Here is a 24,538-nt window from a genome sequence, read left to right on the forward strand (position 1 = left end):
TATAACATTGTCGTCAGGATTTGTTTCAAAGGATTTTGAAATTTTAAAGATATGATTAATTTAAAAAAATATTTTAAAAATGCAGTGCACTGCAGAAAAACAATGTGGGTACCAAATGAATAGAAAAAATTCTGTATAATTTAAAAACAATAAAGTGTTTTGTTTAACAAGGACGAATAGGTATTGAAAATGCGCTTTTAATAAATTTTATCTTTTTAATTCGATGATTAGGTCGTGCATATACTAATGCTCAAACAAAAATTAGAAAATTAAATATTACAAATTTTCAAGAATATTTAAGGACAAAATTTGTAATGGAGGTTTTCCATATCCCTTCGTCCTTATGCACCAAAATATAATTCTAAAAAATTGTTTTTTTTTTATATGATACCCATATTGTTATCCTAAATTGCACTGAATTTTTTTGGTATTGAATATTTTGAAATATTTATATTTTTTTTAAATTTTCAAAGTTTTTAAAAATCCTTACGTCAGAGAGAAAAACTAAATACGCAGTTTTACTATACTGGACCCTTAATTTCGCGAATATATTCATTATTTTGTGCAAAATTTACTGTCGCACGGTGTATTATTTTGGATCAAATTTACTTTTAAATTTATAATCAGATTTTGCAAAAAAATTGGCTTTGGGTTTAGGGTATCGCCATTAACTTGAACAAATGTTTAATTTAAAATTTCCAATGTGTGCAAAAAACTTGAAGTCGGCTTGTACAAACCGCCCTCCAATAAACAATTAACATAAGTATAATTTTGATCACTTTCAAGCATAAACAGACGGCAGCGTTGATCCGGATCAACTCGGGAATTAACTGCAGTTGATCCGGATTAAGTCCGAGTTAATCCGGATCAACGCTGCCGTCTGTTTAAGCTTTTACATGCGTTTCTGAAACCTTGTTTCGACAACCCCATTTTCGAAATTATGTCGCCGACAAAATTTTCAAATCCGTCATATTCCACATCCTTGAGTGGACTGATGAAATCTTCTGCATAAAAAAACATATTACTTCTGATGATAAGGTAGCATAAATTTTATGATACTTCGTTATGTTTTTAAAAGTTAAATCGCTGAAAACAACAACGAATGTCATTAAATGGAATTATTTTCTTTTTTGTATCATGGATTTAAGTGATTTTTGCTGTTTGTAAATCAAAATGGAAATTTTATTCATTCAAACTTTCTTATCTGTGCAAACAGTTTAACTTTTAATAAATTATTATATTTTTATAAATTAACTGAGAACAAGGGACGTGAACCGGTTTCGAACCAAACCAGTTTTGAACCAGCTTAACCGCTTTTTCCTACTTTTAAGCGAGGAGAAATTTTATAAGGGTTCAATGCTTGTTTCGAGCAATTTTCAATAGAGAAATTGTCCCAATTTTTAACTTTGTTATGTTTACGTTCTGATTTTTTTTATATTGTTTATGTATATTTTTTCTGTTGTTTGCTGAATAAAAATAACACATACATACATATTTTTTAATTCCCTAACCGTTGAATTGAACTGAAACCCCACTTCAAAAACGAAAAAAAAAACATTTATGGCGAACCAACCTAAAAATGCAAAAACAGTTCGAACCGCTGAACCGAACCTGATCGGTTCACGTCCCTGTTTTTTACAAAACAGTAGCTGAAGAATTTAGCGCAGAAGTTGTATTTAAAATAAATTATAAAACTCAACTTATTTGAGGCTTTTAAAAAAGATAACGCAATAAAATGTAGTAAAAAAGAGAAAGAAAATGAAAAGCAGTGAAACGGCAAGAAAATTGCTTAGAAATGTGCAGGCACACACACCAAGTCTAAGTGGGAAAAAGTGAAGCAACATAAGCGCCACCAGAAAATTTATACTTACTTGCAATCAAGAAGCTGCATGTCGAACAGCAGGAATAATATTTCCAACAACAACAACAACAACAACAAAAAGCAGCAATAGCAACATATTTTGCTGCGTAAGACCTGCACTCACTTGGCTGTGGTATGGCTGACTACTTCAAGTTTCTACTTCTACCGCCGCCGCCGCCGCCGCCGCCGCCGCCGCCTCTGCCGCCGCCTCTGCCGCACTCTGCCAACACCACCAGCAACAAGCTAAGTAGTAGTGAAATAGTAGATTTTCCGCAGAGCATTTCACTTTGCAGATACTCCATAGACTGCAGTTTTTATTGTTGTTGTTGTTGTTGTTGTTATTGTTGCATACATTTACTTTCGCAGCAATATCAAGTTTCCTTCTGAATTTCTTTCTTATTCACATCTCAGTCGCTCGTCAGTTGGCAAACTTGGTGGCTGCAGGCTTCTTTGTTGTTTGTTTTTGCTGTAATTTTTGCTGTTGCAATTGTTTAGATATTATTGCCAGGTTGGTGCTCCGAGTTTCTTCAGTTTCAGGCGTGTTGCGCAGCGGTAGTAGGTAAGCGAGGGGCAGTTGAAGTGCAGCGCCTCTTTCGCTGCAACTGTTGCTCCCTGCCTATTGATGGCCATGCTGATAGCGGTTTTGCCCGCGACTGATGACGATCATAATCAAAGCAGCTTCATGTATGTTGTTATTTATTATGCTTGTAAATCTGGTATTTCGTTTATGAAGCCTACAAATGTACATTTGACAAGAAAGCAGCAGAAATATTCAACATTGTTGGCTATCCAATGCTTTTACTGTTTTCTTGTACTAATCCAACTTACGCTGCGGCAAGATGTAGTCAGCCACCGCTGGAAGTAGTCAAGCAACCGAATGACAGCCGCATAGCATTGGGAGAAAGTAAAAACAAGAATTTAATACCGGACGATGGCGTTGGACTTGCAGATGAAATTAGTAGTAGGAAGGTCTGGCAGAGGCGATTGGAGATAAAATACAAGTATGTGCGAGTAAATGCTATACATATGTACATCCAAATCGCTAGCTTAGGGTGAAAAGTTGCTAAGTACACTTTTAATGAAAACTCATAATTTGATACGAGAGGCTAGAGAATTGAAAAATGCATTGTTTCGAAACGGATAAAAGTCCTTGCTTTATGTTTTCTCGTTTATATTGAATGAAGGGAAAATTTGCTATGTCCACAGAAAGCTCCGAAAATTCGTTAAGGCCAAAATAGTTCGATATCTTTTAATAAGGATCGTATCCCTCTGATTCGTTAGAAGTTTTGCTTTGAATTAAACTGGCAAAATGTTGTACTCAAGGTTTTGCGAAATACTTAAAGGAAATGGCTATACGAAGTTTTTTTCCTCTCCTTTACAATTTTTGAATTGGGAGCTAGCAACTTTTCACTCTAAGCTAGCGATATGTATGCATGTATATATGTACGTACTTTACATATACAGGGTTTCTGAAACTCTCTTGGTAGATGAAATTTATTTAAGTAAATACTTAAAAAGCCACATAGTAAAAATTATGTTTTATGATTTTGAAATATTTTCTACTTATGTGAAGAGCGACAGAAGAAGGTCGCTCCTGGAAACTTATGCCAATCCAGTTCAGAAGTTTGCTGAAGGGAGAAAATCTATAGGTCTCATCCAACCCGAAGTAAGAGGTCCTAGCCTAAGCCATCTCATTGAAGAAAAAAAATATATATAGTATCGGTTATAATGCTGTAGCTTTTTCAAACGGGGATTTTCGTAATACTCAGTGCAGCAGAACGATGAATTAAAAAACAAAATTATCTCCGCATGCCTGTCACCATAAAAAACAAATCGTACAGACTTACACCTCTATGCTAAGACTATCAACCATGCATCATCCTGTGCCCTACGAGAGCTTTCAACGCCACATGATACAATACAATACAATACAGTTTTCCCGCCTCTCTTGGGCAGTATGGCCTGATATCGCCGTGGTATTTGTAATTCTCAAGGCCATGGACTTTAGTCTGTGTATAGTGACACGGTGAGCTGAACTCCAGACATCATGTAAGCTATTTCGACAATGCAAATCTCGGCTTAATTATATTAAAAGCAGAAATAACTTGTTTTACTCTGAGTGTTGGTTCAATCGGGAATACCTTATAATGAGACACCTATCTATTTGGCTGGAAGAGGCTCAGTTTAGTTTTTCCTTGGTCTCCAACCGGTTATTGCCCTTTTACCTTCGGCCATCAAAGCCATCCTCACTTTGTGCTTTTCGCACTAAATTTAGTGCTTTTCTTAATTCAAAACGCGAAAAATTTTGAGTTTGATGCTTGGTGGGTTTTTCGGTGCTTTTTGTTCTAGTTTGAAGACGGCAAAACTGTAAATCTAAAATAGAAATGGAAGTTAAATTTAGAGCAGTTGGAATTTTCATAAGGAACTTTACAAAAATTAGAAAAAAAATCATGGTACAATGACAATCATAAGCGTTAGAGCATAGGTTTGTCAAAAAGATAAGTGGCATCACTTTCAATCATGCCAGAATTACATACGGTAATCAGCCATTGCCTGCAAAAACGTTCTTGTTTCTGAGACCACGAAACGATCTTTAGACCAATAATTTTGGCTGGATTTTTTATATTTTTTACGAATCTTAAAAAAAGCACCAGCATCTCCTAACAGTAAAATGAATAACGAATCTTCGACCGCCGAGCAAGAAGAATTAATTTTCCCCATTAAAAATTCGTTGCTCCTTTCGGGAAAAAACGCGACTTTTCTTGGATTTTTGTGCCGTTTCAAATTCAAAACTTGGCAACACTGCTGGGCCTGATACTAGCAAACTTCTGCAAGCCAAATGCATATGTTTTCTATCCGCAGAAGGATTAAAGTCCAGCAAAGGCGGACAATTTTACGGAAGTATTAAAAACGGATCAGTAAAAATTAAAAAAGTTAAGCATAACAAAATAACAACCGATAAAATAAGAATCAAAATTTAACTACTATTCTTGAAAAAATTTTTTCATTTCATAATTTCAATGATCTAAAAATAAAAATCTTGATATTTAACGGTTATTTGCGGCCCTAGTTTAAAGTTTTGCTTTAAGGAGATATTGGCTAGGTCGTACTTATGTATGTAAAATTATTTTCTATAAAAAGAACTTTCCCACCGCACAATTACTCAACACATTTTCTCTGCATGCTCCATTAACGCTTGTACAACCCACATAAATATTAACATGCCCACATAAAACATATATATGTATGTATGTAAGTACATATGTATGTACATACATGCGTTTGCAAATGCTTACATGCTCCACTCTTAAACCCGACTGATTAGTGACTTATTAACCTACATTTACGGAAGATAACCAAGAGCGAATACATCCAATGCAAAAGCATGAAAGAGTATTTAAATGATTCTGACTGGAACGGCTAATAGATTGTTGGTATGGCTTTAGACGATATTAGCCAAGCAAAGAAAAAACAAGGGAGAATAGTAACAAAGCAAAATAGCTACAGTATCGGTCATATCTATAGCACGCCATTTCAAAGTGATATTGTGTGCAACTTATGTTTACTTATTTATTTTTGAGAATTTTCAATTAAAATACAGTTCTTTCTCTAACAAACCCCATGTAAAAACAAGTTTAACAATTTGTAGAAAACTTCAAAAAAGTGCAACAAATTGTCACCTACATTTCAAACTTTTTTCTCAGAAGTGTTTGAATTTTTCTGAATACACAGTTTTATAGCCCAATCAATTTTAGTCTGATAATGTGCAAGTTTCAAGTGGCTAAAAGTTACCGTTGATTTTTTAGAATTTTTTTCGCCAAAGGTGTTGCGGATTTCTTCCATATACAAATAAATTGAGTTTATTCATTATATGGAAGCCAATGCGACAAAAAAAATTCTAAAAAATTAACGGAAATTCGTAGCCACTTGAAATTTGCACATTATCAAACTAAAATTGCAGGGGCTAAGAAACTGTGTACTCAAAAAAATTCTAACACTTCCGAGAAAAAAGTTTGAAATTTAGGTGAAATTTTGTTGCACTTTTTTGAAGTTTTCTACAAATTGTTGAACTTGGGTTTATATGGGATTTTTTAGAGAAAGAACTGTATTTTAATTGGAAATTCTTAAAAATAAATAAATACACATAAGTGGCCCACAATATCACTTTGAAATGGTGTGCTATAGATATGACCGATACTGTATATAAAATAAAAGTTTGTAAAAAGTATTCAAGATAGTACTGCATACAAGTGTACAGGAAAATGGAGAAACTTAATAGCCAGTGAAGCCTAAAGAAAAATAACAGCGAAAGCAACGGATTAGATCACTGAAGCAGTACAGATTTACGGGCGAGCGTTTTATGCTTACAACTTTCAAATACTCGCGTGTTTACATAGCTATGTACAAGTCTTCTTCGGATCATAGTGTACAATAAAATTCGAAATTGAAATAAAAGAATTATACAAAAATCAGACACACATACATATTTGGCAGCGATAACATCAACTCACGACAGCACAATATTCATGCCACCTTGACCCGCTGCATAAAGTGCGCTACAAAAAGCGATGATAGCCGAAGAGGAACTTAAAGTATGAGAATTTCTATGATAAAAACAGAGAATATTGCTAATTAAAAGGCAGAGGAGTGTCAGCAAATGAAATGCAACTCGGTTGCTCAACAAACTCTTTACAGAAGATACTCATAAATATTGTACGTGCAAACATCAGACACGGACCCACGGAGGGTAACTAGAGGAAAGTTTCCCGTTCATCGTCTGCATTTAAGGGCGATCTAAGTACTATGTCATTTCTTAGGAGGGAAAATTGTTCAGTTGGAAAAAAACGAAAATCATTCTTCTTCTTCTTCTTTTGCTAGAATTATATACCCGATGTACCTTCATAAACAGAATATTTCTAAAAGCTCTGACAAAAAAGTTTAAAATTTAGATAAAAATTCGTTGAGTTTATCTAAATTCTGGTATAAAAATTGAAAGTTTGACTTATGAGCATAACATTCGGTGTATATCGAATAACCCTGCAAACCAAAATTCCAGAAATCTTAAGGAAATCGTTAGGAGTATCTCATTTCTGTAACGATTTATTTACGAATTTTCAAAGAAAACTATATGAAGTGGTTGACACCAACTCGTAAAGAAATTTCTGTACGAAAATTAAAGAAAATTATGGAAAACTTCTGATAGATATTCTTCACATAGTACCATTATTTTCGTTGCTTCACAGATTTTCTTCTAAAATTTCGTAAAAGAATGGAAGTGTGCGTAATTTATTTCATTTTAGAAAATTCGGCAAAAAATCGAATTAAATCTTAACGAATTCTTTAAAATTGCTTTACAATTCAGAATACTCTGAAAAAATGGTTAGCAGGTAAATTTAAATCTGCAAACAACAACTTTTAAAAACAATGCGATTTTTAGACGTTTGGAACTGGAACTTAAATGGACTATAAAGGTGCATACCGAAAAAATTTCTAAAAACTCAATTCGATATTTTGATGGAAATTTGTTGCATTTTTCTAAATTTTTTACAAAGTTTGAAACTTTGATTTGGTTAAATCATAAACAATATTCTTATAAAAAGTAACAACCAACTTTTTACTTGAAAAACATTTCGAATATTCACAAAAAAAAATCGACTCGTTTCAGCCATGGAAGTCTTGACGAAATTCTACTTTGTTAGAAAATTAAGATTTTTATGGGTTTGGTTAAGATATTTTTGGATTTTTTCAGGGCATGTTGAAATTATTTCAATAGAAAATTTAAATTATTTTTCGGAAAAAGAAAAAATTTTACGCTTTGTTGCAAAAATAATATCTTATGCTTCCTCTTTGGCTCTAAGCGATTTTTTTGAATTGAAAATGCCAAGTGAGGCCAAGTCCTTTTCCATCTGGTCTTTCCATCGCAGTGGGGGTCTCCCTCTTCCTCATCTGCCACCTGCGGGTTCCGAGTTTCCTACTTTCAGAGCTGGAGCGTCGGTGTCCATTCGAACGACATGGTCAAGCTAGCGGAGTCGCTGTATTTTAATTCGCTGCATTATGTCCATATCGTTGTAAAGCGTACAAATAATATAATTCGTAAATATACAGGAATTTTGAGAATTTTTGAGATTTTCTCGGGACTGTTCCTGGCATGATCTGTAAGAATTTCCCTTTAAATATGCACACTTTAACACAGCGCTCTCTGACCTGCTTGTTTGCTAATTTATTTTAAATATTCTCATTGCTATGATTTAAGTTAGTTATTTATTGAAATAATTTCGCTCATAAAGGCTGATTCATGCCAAATAAAAATCTCTATAATTCTTTTGTACAAACTTAATTGCAAACAAGCGATTCGATCATGAAATGATCACCTTAAAAATAGAAAGGCGCCAACAAAATGCTAAGCGGCATTTCTGAAAGCGTGCAGCAATTAAAAAAAGCGAGTCATGCAATTTATGGTTGTGCATGAAACACGAAAAAAAAACTAAGAAAGTTGCACGCTCGTTGGCAGAAACACCTACGAAAGCCATATCAAGAATCGATGAAAGTAATTACAAGAACAATAAACTGGCAAAAATGTAAACAAAAGCCAAAAGCAAGCGAGCGCAGAAAAAAGCCGCAGTATAAACTGTAAACAACAACAAAAGAGAATCACCAAAAACAACAAGCAACACAAGAACGAAAGAACAACAACGAAGACGGCGTCACGCCAAAAGATATTCTCATGAATTCTCACACTACGCTACTGTGTTTGACAACCGGCTGAAATGAAGAGTGAGTGCAACCAAACAAAAGACTTAAGGCGCAAACTTGCTTTGCTTGCCTAGCGTTGAGAGAAAAGTGTTGGGAAGAGCCGCAAAAAAAAAACACAAACAAGAAGAATGTTTGCAGTGAGTGAGCACAAAAAGAACAACGGCATTAAAGTAAAAGCAGCAGCAGCAACAACAACAGCAACACATTGTCATATGTAGAGTGGAGATAGCAACAGCAACAACAGCAACGGCAAACTGCTACGCCGGCGACAGTGACGTTGTAGAATGTAGCTTAAAATGTAGGTCAAAAGAGAAACTAACGGTGCTATGTGCACGCATGAATGCCGGCGATTGTGCTGACGAACTGGCTGACTATCTCAATGAGTTGCTAGCAGGCACGGGCGCGCTAGCAGCAGACAGACGCTAACTGGTTGAAAGTGATGATTGTTTTTGTTTTTTTTATTTCTCTTATTGCTATAGTTTGTTGGTGTAGCTGCTGTTTGTGTGTGTGTGTAGAACTGTTGCATTCATGAAGAAAATTCACATTAATTTCTTGGGTATAAAAAAAGAAAGGATGACAGAAAGGGTGTTGCTGGCAAAAAATAAGATAAAGCTTTCTAGCTGCTGTAAAACGGGAAAATGCGCATTTATTTTGTATGGCAATGAGAAAGACTTATTGTTAGAAAGAAAATTATTTATGGAAAAAATATGCATAACAGTACAAAATTTTTTACTTTTATAAAAACCAAAATTTCTTCCAATTTCAAAATTTATTTTTTTCCTCCTTTTTTGAAATATTAAAAATAGAGCTTAGTTTAGTTTTATTGTTTTTGGCGGGTACTTCTGACAGCGTGCAGAGATAATGTTCTCAAAACGAAAAATGATACTGAAGAGAGTACTACACCGAAATCGCTCATGTCTCAAGCAAGATTTTAAAATATATAACCGAAATCCATTCCAAAATACATTGGAGCTTTTAACGCTTTAGTTTAGATCAGCGATGGGCAGAGAGAGCTTTTTCTGTGCGCGCAGCTATACAACATGTATAGAAAGCTTAAAAGAGCTTTGCCTGCGGCCAAGGCAGTGCGCATGACCGGTTTAGATACAAAAGCCATCTTAGCACCACTATTTTTATAAAGTAGAATATTGTACATTAACCAAATAAAATATATATATTTTTTTATATAGTTCAACTTATAAAAAAAACCTAAATAAACGTTTCAAACTTTATACAAAATTGAGAACAATTCATCAAAACTTAAAACTTTCCAAACCAAATTTTTAGAAAAAAGTCAGGGTATAACGAAATGCGTCTACATACATACATAGAGGTATATTGGCAGTCACGCATAATTTATTCCAATTGTGTTTAAAAAATTAGGTAGCATTTTGTGAATTAATGAAAATATATATGTATATTTTTTTAAATATTACGAACTATGCCAAAAACTATATAGCACAAAGATCTATACTTTGAACATTAAGAAAAAAATATCAAAATTGAAAACTCTCGTTGATTTTTGAATTTTATTTTTGTTTGCCGGTGTTGCTCAGGTTTTTTTTATGTAACGCACGCTTTTTATATGAGGGAAAAAAAAATCATACAAAAAACAATCAGAATTTCGAGCTACCTCAAACTTGCACTTTATTATACTAAAAAGTTTGACTTTTATTAATTTTATAAAGTTTTTTAAGTTCTGCACAAAGTTCAAAACTTTGATTAATCTATATTGGGTATTCACAACGGTATCGTAAGCGTCGTGTTATTATATGTCGCAAACTTTTAACGCTTAAAAAATATATCAAAGGGGTTCACAAAGTATCATCAAAGTCGGATTATAAATTTTCGCAGTGTTAAAAAAAAAGTTGGTTGTGGTTTCAAGTTCTCTAGACATTTATTTAAGGTTCTTAACTTACGACATCTTTGTGAATCCTTTATATATGTCGTAAACTTTATACGGCCAAAAATATATTAATAGGCCTCGGAAGGTACCATAAAAGTCATATTATGAATTAACAGTGTAAGAAAATAGTTGATTGTGGTTTCAACGAATATAAACATTTATATAAGCTTTTAAAATTTACGACTTTCAACAATACGATACTTACTATACCGTTTAAATTTTTTATTTTTTTTTAATTCTAAAAATGGCAGCTAAATTTTATTTTTAAATAGCGGTGTAAATTATTCGTGACGGCCAGTGTACTTCTAGTTGTGGGTGCTAAGTGTCTCAGTGGTTTTTTGTGGGATTTTGGAGCAAACTATATACCTCAAAATAGTTACTCCTTACTACTGTTGTCCCCTTACCAAAACAAAACATGTGACACAATAACAAATATGTGCGGTTCTCATAGCATTTCACAACCAAAAAATAATGAAAACCGATGAGCATTTTATTTGCATAAATACCTTCAGCCCAAAGATTTAATAACGGCGCATTACTTTTTCAAAACATTTTTAAAAATGCCCATTAAATCTACTCTCTCGTCGTACAACGACCAGGACGGCAATCCCTTGTGGGACTGACATAGACTCAGTGTTCTTTGTGATACCGTACTGGGCTTACAGTTATCTTCGTTCCCCTGAAGGACTCTTCGTTACTCAGCAAAATATTGGATGAGCTCCTAGATTATGAAAGAAGTAAATGAAAAGAGCTGTTGATCTGAATTTCGATTGCCGATGAAAATTTCTATGATTCTTCCTCATTTTTTTCCCAAGCAACTTCTGCAGTTGGTAGTCCGGGAAGTGCTCGCTTTAGCTGTATGTAAAAACATGTATTTAATAATGTAGGGCTGGGAGTTCTATCCGGAGTTTTTGAATATGCGAATATTCGAATACTTGAATGCCTGATAAAAAAATCCGAATTTTCGGATACTTACTGGATATCGGAATAACAAAATGAACGAATTTAAACCGGATATCCAGAAAACAAAATTTAACGGATATTAACTGGACTTCCTGATAGCAAAATAAACTAATATTAACCGGGTACACGGATAACAAAATGAACTGATCTACTCAGATACCCGAAGAATTGATAGATATTAACCGAATATTCGGATAGCAATGTTAACTGCTATTAACCGGAGAACAAAATGTAAGGGATATTAACCGGATATTCGGATTTTTTCCGTATTCATGAATATGAACGGATATGCTGAAAATATGCTTCCGTGGAAGATGAGTAACGAGTATTACTGATCTTTAGAAAAATATTTGAAGAATCTTAAAATTGGACAGTCATGCCGTGTACCCAGCTTGGTTGGGAAAATGTGTTTACAAATAATTTAAACTTTATTGGAAAACTTTTGTTGAAAATATCAAATAGTTAATTGAACTTTTTCGTAATTCTTTACAAATAGAAAATATTTAACCAAGTTCTTGGCCAGACTTGTAACTATTGACTAAATATGTATGTATATTGTATGTAGCATCGATATATCATACTTAAAGATTCGGTATTACGAAAAAGAAAACCCTACGTTCGGTAAAAAAAAATTAAATAGCATTCCAAAAATAATTTTGACTCAGATGTGTACGGCGACCTTTTTTATTTCTGCTCCGGTCTTACATATGGCCATACATACAGATGAATTGCTAAATAAATATTCCACGCAGCTTTGCAATACTTAGACGCATCACTGCAGCGGCTTCAGCACAGCTCTGCTGAGCTAACCTCAGATGAGTTCAACTACATATGCTCAAAGCAGTTCATTTTAATGCAATTTTATACGCTTGTTCATTTGACGCTTTCTACCATTTTAGTATTTTCTATTTATGTACTTGACTAGCAATCAACCATCAGAGACTGAATATGTAAACACTTGTCTAGCATACACAAGCAAATGCATACCTGCATATGAACATATACGTATATTAGGGTGGTGCCTAAAATATCAAGAGCATGGAGCAACATTCGTTTATTCTACCCACAAAATAAACAAATCCACGAAATTTTGAAAATTAAAAAAAAAATATATAATTGGTGTCGATACCAAGGTTTGAAAAAATTAAATTTTTCATTAAAATTCTAAAATAATTGATAAAACATTGCCTTTGACCAAGTAAACTCAGCGAGTTTATGTATTTATATGAAGAAATTTTAATAATAAATATGTACGTCAAATTTACCAAATTGTAGGTAAATTGTAAATTGCTTTTTCAAACCCTATAAAAAACTTATTTAAAATTTTAATTTTAATTTTTTTAATTTTTTCGTTACTGTTTTAATTTTGTACGTAGAAGGTAGAACAAACTAAGAGGGGCCCCTTATAAAATTTAAATGTTGACATTTTAAGAGCCACCCTTATATGCATGCATAAATTTGTGCCTCCCAGTTATTATTTCTTGCGTAGACGTATACATATTTTTTTTTTTTTAATTAAATGCAGCTTCTTATTTAACGTTTCATACTTAATTTTGCACTCATCTAAGTTCATTTACTCGCCTTCCTATGAGCTTTTAATAATCGCTTTTTATCTATTTTGTTGTAAAATACTTCGATTACTTTTTCACCATTTTTCAACTAAATTTAATTTGTTTTGCATTTCTGTAAAGATCCGGTATTGCGAAACGAATTTGATTCGTTATTTGAAATTCCTTGGCAGTGCATACAGTCAAATTACGTTCAAGCTTCTGCCTAACTAGTAAGCTGGTTTACATGTGGATGAGTGATCGCTATCATATCGATTTGTATGTGTGTGTGTGTGTGTGTGTGTGTAATTATTTGTGACAGCAAAAACCAACAAACAAAATCAAAAATTCCAAACAATCAGCAACAGAAAGCATTTCAAGCCTCACATACATACATACATACATACATATGTACATAAGTGGCGATTGACTTCTGCTTACACAAATGAGCCCCTTCAACCACAGCCATTTTTATATATCATGTACATATGTATGTATGTATCGCCATATTTGTGGACTTACTTAACACGAGTATGGCTCACACTCAGCAGGCAAACAGGTAAGAAAGCACCGTGCAAGCAATCAAGAAGCTCAATTACACACTCAAACCTACATACATATGTATATGTATGCATCTATAAATTATATACTCACGCACACATAAATATGTGTAGGCTTGTGTATGTAGTGCATAGAAAAAAAAAATATTCCAACGTCATGAGCGAAAGTGAAATCTGCTAATGAATTCTTCAACGTTGAATAGTTTTCGGTAATTACAACAGACCCGACCAGTCCAGCAGTCCAATCCAAACAACACAAATCGGCTTTTAAGTTCAAGTCGAACTGTATGGGGAAATACGAGTTAACGGTACTGGTATAATTAATGTATGCATATAAGCATGTTAGTGTGTATGTATATGCAATTCCTTTTAAAATGAAAGATAGTTTGTTGTTGTTGTTATTGTTAAAGTCCAAACGAAAATTTTTGACAAAGTATGTAGAAGCGCAAATAAATTGAAAGCACTTTTTGCAAAGCAGAAGATTTATTGCGACCAAATACTCGTTTGCGGCTTGCACAGTCATTTGTGTATGCATGTATGTGTGTTGTCTTAAGTTCCACCAAACAACTATCACTTTCTTTCGCTGATTGGTAATGGAATGGAAATTTCCATGTAAACTTAAAATACTTTCGTACATCTTTTCTTCATAAACAAATAGTATGCGTTAAATAAGATATTTACACAAAGTTTTTGGAGAAAAATTTTGTTCATAAAAAAAATTCGAGAATCTTGTGTCCCTGCAGCGAAATTCCGAACTACTGAATCAAATTTCTAGTTCCGTACTAGATATTTATCGCCAAAAGCGAACCAGTCCGATAGTAGCTGGATCCCCGCCTCGCGTCTAAAAGCGCAGAAATGTGGTAGATACTTTTGGATTAGGTTAGGTTAATGTGGCATTCCGGGCAAAATACCAACTCGGTTAGACCCTGCAGGTCCATTGCGATACCACTGTGAAGCATAGTTCCGGGAGAGATCTGCTTTGCTCCTAGCTAAAGTTCGGCAACTGTAGAATTAGTGTTCGATCTTCGTGATCTGTGCAATTTCTACAAAATTCTTGGCAGTATACTCCTAATCTCGAATAGTGCCTTCCAAAGTGCAACCGTAAATATTATCCGGTCGGAAAACGGATTAACTCGGTTCAACGTGATCATAATACGTAACATTTTATTTCTTTGCTTCTAAGCCATTGTAGTATGTTTCAGGTAGCGATAGCTGCCACTAAGGAAGTAGTCGAATGGCTGTTACACTTTGAACTCGATAAGGCAACAGAAGAGTAAACATCCCCTCTGACAGTCAAGCGGCAATAAGGCCTTGTTGGACTTATTCATGAGGTACTGTAACGAATATGCCAGGGACAGCGTGGTCGTGCTTTTGACAGCATAAGCATGTCATGTCGTGGGTACCCAAATACATTCAGTGGTATTGTATGTAACTTTATTTTGAATGAGTAGGCTATAAGAAGTACCCTCGTGCCGGTCTCACCAGATAAAAAGATTGCGAGTACTACCTGGAAATTCTTTTTGGACAGGTTAACTTCATATCAACACAGCGAGCGCTGGATTAAATTCAAGATACATATGTGCTACCGTCGTATTCGACTGAGTCCGCGATGAAAGAGAGACAAGTAGGCGAAATGTGAATGGAATACACCCTGTGTAAGCTGTCGGGCGACTAATGAGTTAAAATCATCTCAATACTAACTCTTGACCTATCCAGTCTTAGCGAGAGTGAGTTTCAAACATCTTAGCTCATAACTCTCACCTTGAAACCCTGAACAGTTCTATGAACTGACGGTCGCCTGGCTTGTTTTTGGCTTACGGCTCATTTTCTTATCTGGAATTAACTAGGACCAAGTCAGAGCTTTAGTTGTCTGGAAGCAATTCTACCTGCAATGCTACTCCATAATTTTGCTCCGTTTCGATTGTTTTCATATGGATCTAATGGTACCTCATATCAATCTACTATCGTCACGTTACTTACGTACACCTTATGATGAGATCGGATCTCGGCTGCCCTGCTTGTAGCACTACTTTTACCAAAGCAAACTTTATTGCCTTCTTTATTGCTTCCATCTATGATGCCTTTGAACTTCTGATCTTTTGGCATCACAGCAAGGGCTTTTGTCCAGACTAAGCACATTAATATAGCCCTTTACGGTGCTGTTACTGAGGCCTCCTTCACCGCTCGTAGGAGCTTAGCGATCTGTGCTTTTTCATACGATTTGATATAGAAGTACTGACTTCGCCCTTAGAAGGACCTCCTTATCGGCAAGGGGACCAGACAACGATCGTTTTCCTACCACATGCGATAAAACTAGTCTTGTGGCCTGTGGCCATTCAGAGTAATCTCGACAGACGCCATTTACTGGGTGGTGAGTCCACTTCCTGATGGCATGCAAGCGCTAGGGGTTTGCGCTGCAGACCTCCCGGTTCATTCAAGTTTTTTGAGGGAAACAAGCCCTTGGACTTCTCGCATCAGGTCGTACCATGGTATTAATAATTATATGCGCGGTTGTACATACGTGTGCCTTCATTTTAGTCGGTCGTTGGTATCTTAGCTCTATTTAGTAGTCTAATAGTTGCTCTTGTCGGCCTTTCTTAAGGAGATATTTTCGACCAGTGATCTGCTCTAGCTATTTAAGGTAGATTATCTCCAGTTTACGAAACAATCGGCTCACGTCTAACCTGTAGGAAGAACCTTAAACCTTAGCCTGCGGATCCTTGATCCACAAATCAACGTAGTGAGGAAAGAGGTTTGGCAGAAATTGTCGGTGAGTTGGATATGGATATTCGGTTTTTTATATGGTGGCCTATAACATGGTTCAATTGCATTTTGGGGGCGGAATGATATTAAGTCTGCGATTTTTTACCTGAAATTCTTAGAATAAGTAGATAAAAATTTTGGGAACATTTAGTAAATTTCACGAGGAATAATTTTGTAGAATATTTTAACCCAATAGCTGTCTTACGGAAGGGTCATTTGGAGTCTTTGTGGAAAGTCTGAGTAAGATGGCATTTGGGAGTTTGCTAGAGGGTTAAAATGCTTTCACTAGGGCTTAACCCTACTTACCTCAGACAAAATCTTTATACAAGGAACGTGCATCCCAAATGCCATTTTATTCAGGCCTTCAAAAACCAAATTGGGGTCAAAACGACACATTCCTGAGAGAAAATGGGTTAAAATGTTCTAAAAAATTATTTCCCGTGAAATTTTACTATATGCCTCCGAATTACCTATTTCGCTCCGATATGAATTTTAACAGTTTCTTCTACTTATTCTAAAAATACTCATGCAAAAAATTTTAAACTTAATGTGGCAACAAAGTCTACCAGAGAATGCAAAAATATTTAGAGGTTTTATTGAATTGGTCTAGGTCTTACATCTTGATCATTCCGTCAATGGCCCTGAAATTGTTCCTCAGTGTTATAAATAGAATAGAGCTGTTCTTTTTGATACCACTTAAGTATTGAGAAGGAGTCAACTAAAAAACCAAACCGACTTCAATTGTCGTACAAAAATTTAAGATTATCGTTAATTTCTTTCTTTTTTCTAAAAAAAAAATATTCCGATGAATAGATAACCTTCTCCTTTTTGTGAATTGGATTAAAAAGGAATATGTTCACTTGAAACTTTTAACTTTTAGGAGCGTAAGTTTGGCGACGAGTAAGTTCTGTTATCGCAAACAGGTACATTTTTAATTTGTGATAATTATAACTGAACTGTGCGGTAGCCTCAGTTCTTAAACAAAATATCAGATTTAATTCGGCGCAGATTATTCTGATTCCACAAAATTATAAGCTTACATTTACCTTATTTAACACAAAAAGGGAAATGTAGAGGGTATCGAGTTTTTCCACAAAAAATTTTCTGGGTCACTCTAATGTAGAATGTTATTCTTAAACTTAATATGTTTACTACTCAATTTCATATCTTTAACAAAGACCACAATTCTAACTGTTCATTTAAATTTTGTTTCTTTGCAGGGGAAGCAGAAAAAGTCAAAACGTTAATCAGATTGCGAGCGGAACTATCTCCATTATTCACAGGCAAACGCAATGCCTCCAAATATGCATGGGCGTAAGTGAAAAAAAAAAATCAAAATCGTATGAGAACGTTTTTAATATTTAATAGTTAAAATAATTTAATTTATCGATTCGTTAATTTTTACTCAACAATTTATAACTTAAATTTCATTAATAGTCACCGTTTTTATTTGCGAAAGGTTTAGTACAAAAAAAAAAATATTTTCTAAAATAAAATTTATTTGTAAACGGAATTAAGGCGAGTTTTATGCACCCTACACTCATTCATCTCTCTTACTTTCTCTCCCCAACTTTCCATACCACCATCGTACTTCCTTTCGCTACTGGCTTCGCCGCTTTTAACTCAAATGTACCCATTTCACTTCTAACGCTTCCATCAATCATTCTCTTTTCCACCTAACCCCTCCAACTTTATTCCCAATCCAACTATTTGCAGGGTCGTCGAGCGCAAGTTAAATGTTCCGCTACCGCTTTCGAAGATCATCAAAAAATGGAACAATCTACTACAGGAATACAAGGTAAGTTACAGATCCAATTAGCAAAGAATTCTGCTTGATCACTTAAACTAATATCCACTTTTTTCATTCATTGCAACGTTCTTCCCAACCTTCCAATATCTCTCTCTCTCTCTCTCTCTCCCTTGTCTCTTGCGGCAACCTCTTCTCCTGCAGGCCATCAAGATGTCCGAAGAGCCGAAGCGTCGCGAATGGCCTTTCTTCACCCTCATGGACGTCTACTTCAGCGATCAGGTCAACGATCCTTCGCTGCGTCTATTCTCCTCCACGAAAACGCTTCGCGAAACCATCGACGACAGCGTCTTCGAAGAGGATCCCATAATTGTGTCCGCCATTGAGGCTGCCACTTCGGGAGCATACATGGACATTGATGAGCTGATACGGCGCCAGAAAGAGCGCGCCGAGAAGAAGTTTGCGCTGGGTGGCGGCAGCATTGGCGATTACAAATACGACATCAAACCAATGCTGCAGAACAGTAAATTCAACAACAACGATACGCTGAAGCTCTCGAAGAGCGTCGACGATCTGAGCATGCAACAGTACAAAATCAAGGACGAGCTGATGCGCCAACACGAGCAGGAACAGCAAGAAAACCTGCTCAAGATCAAGCAGCACGCGCGCCAACAACAACAGCAGGCACAACAGCAACAGGCCCAACAGCAGGCACAGCGCGAACGCGAACGTGAACGCGAGCGTGAACAGCAAGCGCAACAACAACAGCAACGCTATTTACACGCTGCGGCTGCTGGCCAACAAGCACAATTGCCGCCGCCACCATCGCCACATGCAGCACATCGGCTGCCACAGCAACCGACACCACCGCCGGGCCTACAACATGCCTTACAGCAACAGCATCAGCACTTGTTACAACAACATCAACAGCAGCAGCACCAGCAGCAGCAGCACCACCTCCACCATCAGCAGCAGCAGCAACACCAACAGCGTCAACAACAATTGCAACAGCAACAACAACAACAGCCACATCAACAACAACAATCACAGCAGCAGCAGCAGCAGCAGCAGCCACAACAATTGTCGCCTTCCATTACACTACCACCGCCACCCACACCGCCCACCACTGCACAGCAGATACACATCCAAACGGCACAACATCAGGCCACTCAACAACAGTTGCATTTGCAACAGCAACAACAGCACAATCCACATCATCCCCAACAGCAACAGCAGCCCTACGCCGATCCCAATACGATCGATCAGTACCTGTTGTCGTGGAACAATTTCCATGGCAATATGTGTCGCGGCTTCCACACGCTACAGAAGGACGAAAAGATGGTGGATGTGACTATTGCCGCCGGCGGGAAGATATTCAAAGCACACAAACTCGTAAGCATGTCAATGAAACTGAAAGGCAAGCCTTGGTGGAAACACGAAGGTCCTGTAAAATTCTGCTTAAGATTTTCGCAATGACTTACACCTTCTAACAATTCTAACTATAAATTCCAGCATGTGTTTCTAAACAGTATTTTCTATTTTTGCAACTTTTTACGAGTACTTTACCTTCTTTGCCTCTTATCACTGAAACGATTAGACTCGTTTTCGTCAGAGAGCTAATGAAGGACTTTCACTAGTCTCTTGTATAGGAAGAGTTGGAATATTGGTCCCCGAATGCCCATATGATTTGTTCCTACTCGCTATTCATTATTTTCCTTCATCCTTTTCGTCCATCATCTGCATAATCTGCAGTTCCGAAGGAATAGGCTAGGAAAGGAAAGTGTGGTTATTCCAGGTATATGTAGGTAATACTCGCGCCAATAAAAATATGCCAACATTTGCCAATATCGAAATCTTCCGTAGACAAGCCTGTTAAAAGGACAAAGCAAGGAACTTAGCTTCTTGAACTCTGGGCCGCTTTATGGAAAGTGATTAAATCGCATAATTTTCCAAAATGCCTTAATACTCCACGAAATTATGAGCTAAAGAAGCGACCCTGACTATCTTCAGTCCACCATGGCTATAATATTCTTGCGGTCCCACTGGTTTTTCTCCAGCACTTACTGAGCTGAAATGAAATCCATCTGTCTAGGAGCAGTCGACGGTTTTAGACGGTTTTTAGGGTGCCCTTCCTAGCCAATTCAAACCACATACGGTGTCATAGAATATCATCCGCTAGCATTCTTACAGGGCGATTGACACTCACGCCGTAATATTGGGAAACTTACCTGAATAATCTCAGTATTTTCTGTAAGATTGCCCAACCTTCGCGAAACTAATATGGAAACACTTTGTCTCGTACTTCCCGAGGAGCTCTCAGGCATTGACATTAGCCACATTCTTACTTTCGTAATGGGCTCGCGGAGTTTCGTTACCTAAAAAATTGATCTCCGTTCAGTTTTCGTAATATCACAAAGGACAATCTCTTAATTGTCCAAGTGCATCAATTATCTGGAACAACCACTATAATGCGACCTAACCTATCATTAGAAGTCAGACCGGGAAATATACCAGCGCAACGGATGAAGACGTAAAACATTTTGTGACCAGTTTTTGAAGCATCGTGAGCAAGTTCAAGACCCAGAATATCGCTTGGCTGTCAGAGTGGTTGTTTATCTCTCTAACGCCTTACCTAAGTATGTCACAGAGTTGACTAGTTAAACAGTGCTTTTAGACTGAGTATTGAAATGAAGGTAAGAGACGCATTCCCAGCAAATCACATAGGGAGCACAAACTTGTGAAAACCCTACACCTAAAGCAAACCCTCCCTCTCATGGTCTCCCCAACTCGGTCAAAGATCTTGCTTTGTGATCTGGTAACTCGGACTAATAAGAACCAGACAACCAGCAAGCGATAGAAGACCAACGATCTCAACCCGGTTAAGTCGCCGCAATAACAGGCCTAATAGGTCCGAACGGTCCCGGGTCATTCCGGTACGGTATATCGACGGGCCCCTCTCCTTCCGTTCCAACGCCGTCTGGGCCTACAGTTAGTACGGCTTGACCTTAACGATTGAAGGACAAAAGGGCCTAGTAGTGACGCTATAACAACAACAACACGTAAATTAACAGCTCTGTAGATAAACCAAGAACATACCCCGGCTGACCACTTCCTGCGTGACTCTTCATTATGGTCTTCAATCTATTGCCTAAAAAATTTATCTCAATAAGCATTATTTCTTGTGCAAAATTTTTAAGGTCTGTTAACTCTCGTAAGCAGTTTTAACTTTTTTTCCTTGTATTTTATTTCTTTTTCTTTTTTCATTGATATTTTCATCTTCTTCGCTTATAGTTACTATTTATTGAAGTTCTTGTTATTTGTTTTCCATCCCCCAGGTACTATCCGTTTGCAGTCCATACTTTCAACAAATATTCCTCGAAAATCCATCAAGTCATCCGATACTTTTAATGGCCGATGTAGAAGCTCCACACATGGCTGGTTTACTAGATTTTATGTACAGTGGGCAGGTAGGCTATTTGAAAAGTGCGCTAAAGTGAACCTGTACACATTTTTAAAAATCTATTTTTTAGGTGAATGTTAAATATGAGGATCTACCAGTTTTCCTGAAAGTAGCCGAAGCAATGAAGATCAAAGGATTACACACAGAGGTAAGTTGAGGTTGGAAACATTTAAGCAGGACGCATTAAATCATTTGATACGGCATGCCTATATAAGTGAACTAGGTGATCCACAATATTTCTTGGTTCACCGTAGTTTGATTGAAGAGGCAGAAAATAGGGCTTCTAAGCGAGGAATTCACAAATTCTCATATGCAACTTTGTACCTTATGTTAAAATTAATTTTAAATCACAACGCGGTTGAGAATTCCTCTTACATAGTTATAAGTAATTATCGAAAATTTAATTTAACCTCCACCCACCATTTTCCGTATTTTGTTTAGAAAAATATGAATGACGACAAGGATGGTGGATCTTCACATGATGGCGACTCGGTGACCACACCAACTGGCCCTGGCACCCACTGTCACTTCGATCGTTCCACACATAGCGTTAACATAACGGGCCACCCCTACGGCCAATCCCCATTACAACCTCTGCAACCGCATCAACAACCGCCAGCACCACCGCCACCACAATCTGGCGCCCAGGCGACGCTTGAGCATAGCATGAATGGCAATGGCGGACCACTCTCACCCTCGCCTGGCTATGCCAGTTTCCGTGATCACATCAAGTCTAAGGCCAGTTTTGCCGAAACGTTCATGAAGAATCTCAGCCGCAACAACAACAATAACAGCAGCATCAGTAATTACAATCACTTGGGCAATTCGTTACCGGAGTCGACCGCAGTGACCCGCAAACCTGATAATTTCGCCATTTTACAAGCGAACAGCAAGAAGATACTGGACACTTCAAGGAAACCACACAAATACCTGGCCAAACGTAAAATACTAATGCATTACAATGAGGAAATGAATGAGAAGCGCCGCAAGGAGATGGATTGCTATGGCAATGAGGGCGATGGCAGCAGCACACCCATGCCAGAAGTGACACTGGTGGAGCCCACCACAGTAGCAGCAGAACCGTTGGGTCTGACTTCAGCTATCTCAGTGAGCGCTATCGGTAATAGCGGAAGCAACAACTACAAAATACGACTCATGGAAAAACATCAGAATGACACTGCAGCAGCAGCAGCCGCCGCCGCCGCCGCCGCCATTTCTGCTAATGCAACAAAAAAGAACGACAACAATGGCAATACCACTAACGACAACAAGGAGTCAAATACGCATAAAGAGCCTAAGCCGATGGAAGAGGAAGCAACAGAAGCGTTGAATCTCGTACAAACGAATACCAGTTCAGGTGGAGCACACGATGGCCAGCGAAAAAACATAGCCGAGGCGGATGCGAGCGCCAAGGAGGAGCCAACTGCAGCCACGATCATACCGCTCGTGCCGCTTATCAACATCAAGGTGGAACAACCGGATTTGAGCTATAACATGGGGAACAATATTGGCAGCGGTCTCAGCAGTGGGACGAGCAGCAGCGGTTGCAGTATTGGCGGTCGCAGCAGTATGAGCACCTCCGATGAGGAGGAATTAGAGCGCGAACGTGAGCGGGAACGAGAACGAGAACTTGGAAGGGCATTGGAAAGAGAAAGGGAGCACGAATGCGAAAGAGAACTTGAGCGGCTGAGAGAACGTGAACGCGATCGGGAACACAGCCAACAATATCACGCTGAGTACAACAACGACAAAGGCATGGAAACAGATTCGAATAACAACAACAGCAAGGAGACGACCAATTTGAATAAGAATGCGGCGCTCATACACGCCATCACACGCAATTTGGAGCATCCGAAAAGTGACAACAACAACAATCACACAGAATTGGATCTGAGTAATACGCATTTGGGGAGTTTGGGTTTAGTGGCGGGCCTAAACGATAACGAAACTGTAAAGAATATAGCGACAGCGGAAATTTTGTGCGGCCTAAAGAGTAAAGTTTTCAAAATGGAGAAACTAGATGATGAGCGGGAACGAGAACGTGAGAATTGTCGAAATTTGAGTGAGATAAAAAATGCCGGCGATTGACAAATGAGCGCGTTGAGACGCACCGCGCATTGAGTGGGAGTTGGAAAAGAAGTAGGGTGGGAATAGCGGTTTAATAGAGTATGCAAAATGCGTACGAAGCAATCAAACAACCCGGGCAGCTTTAGTAGCTAAAAAAGGGTGGGTCTGATGAAAACTAAATTGTTGAAACTTTCTTTTGCAGAAAATTTAATTGAGTAGCCAAAACGCGGGGCGGAGCGTTTTATTTTATATAGTTCATATGTTGAAGTGCATTTGTTTTATTTTTTATAATTTTTGTTTAATTTATAGTTATTTATTTTTACATTTATGCATACATACATACATATTTTTATTTAATCCATTAACTTAGTAGGTACGCATGTGTAGGTACATAGAAGTAGAAGCAACACTTTAAATAATTTAAGTTAAAACTAAAAATTAGAGTTAAGAAAAAAGTAAAAATCATTGATGCAAAGCGAAAAACCGGGGCAATGAGAAGTTAAAAAATCAAATCGGTTTCTAAGAATTACGATTTCGGAAGCAGACAAATGAAAAAGTAAAATAAAATTAAGATTCTTAAACAACAAAGTCTCGAAAATAAATATATTTTTAAGAAAATAGGACGTATTTACATTCAAAAAATACAATTGAAATTTTATTCTCCTTCTATTGTTTCAAAAATATTAAAAAAAAACTTCGCTTAAAGGAAAACAAAAAAATTAAATAAATACATATATATTTGCTGAAACACTAAAAAATGTTAATTTGTTAAAAAAAAATTATCGAATAAAATAAACACGAACTCATTCATATAATTTTACCCGATCCATACGCATATTAAACTAAAATAAAATGTAAAACAATGAAAAAATTATATATTGTTTTTTTAACTGTTATTGCTGCAGCTTAACTTG

The 24,538-nt window shown here is 36.8% G+C and overlaps 1 protein-coding gene across 1 annotated transcript in view; it reads left to right on the forward strand.

The window, feature by feature from the left end:
- The window catches only part of LOC108361447 (putative mediator of RNA polymerase II transcription subunit 26), a 49,462-nt gene extending 25,226 nt beyond the window's left edge, over window positions 1-24,236 (forward strand). Inside the window, exons 2-7 of the mRNA XM_017614068.1 lie at window positions 17,571-17,664; window positions 18,067-18,148; window positions 18,302-19,489; window positions 21,433-21,564; window positions 21,628-21,705; window positions 21,999-24,236. Of these exons, the coding sequence (XP_017469557.1) occupies window positions 17,571-17,664; window positions 18,067-18,148; window positions 18,302-19,489; window positions 21,433-21,564; window positions 21,628-21,705; window positions 21,999-23,645 (3,221 nt within the window). The 3' untranslated portion in view covers window positions 23,646-24,236. The remainder of the gene's footprint in view (window positions 1-17,570; window positions 17,665-18,066; window positions 18,149-18,301; window positions 19,490-21,432; window positions 21,565-21,627; window positions 21,706-21,998) is intronic.
- Window positions 24,237-24,538: the final 302 nt, after the last annotated feature.

This window comes from Rhagoletis zephyria, unplaced genomic scaffold (genome assembly GCF_001687245.7).
Source record: "Rhagoletis zephyria isolate East Lansing unplaced genomic scaffold, Rhagoletis_zephyria_1.1 Rzeph_scaffold_00764, whole genome shotgun sequence".
Classification (NCBI taxonomy): Eukaryota; Metazoa; Arthropoda; class Insecta; order Diptera; family Tephritidae; genus Rhagoletis; species Rhagoletis zephyria.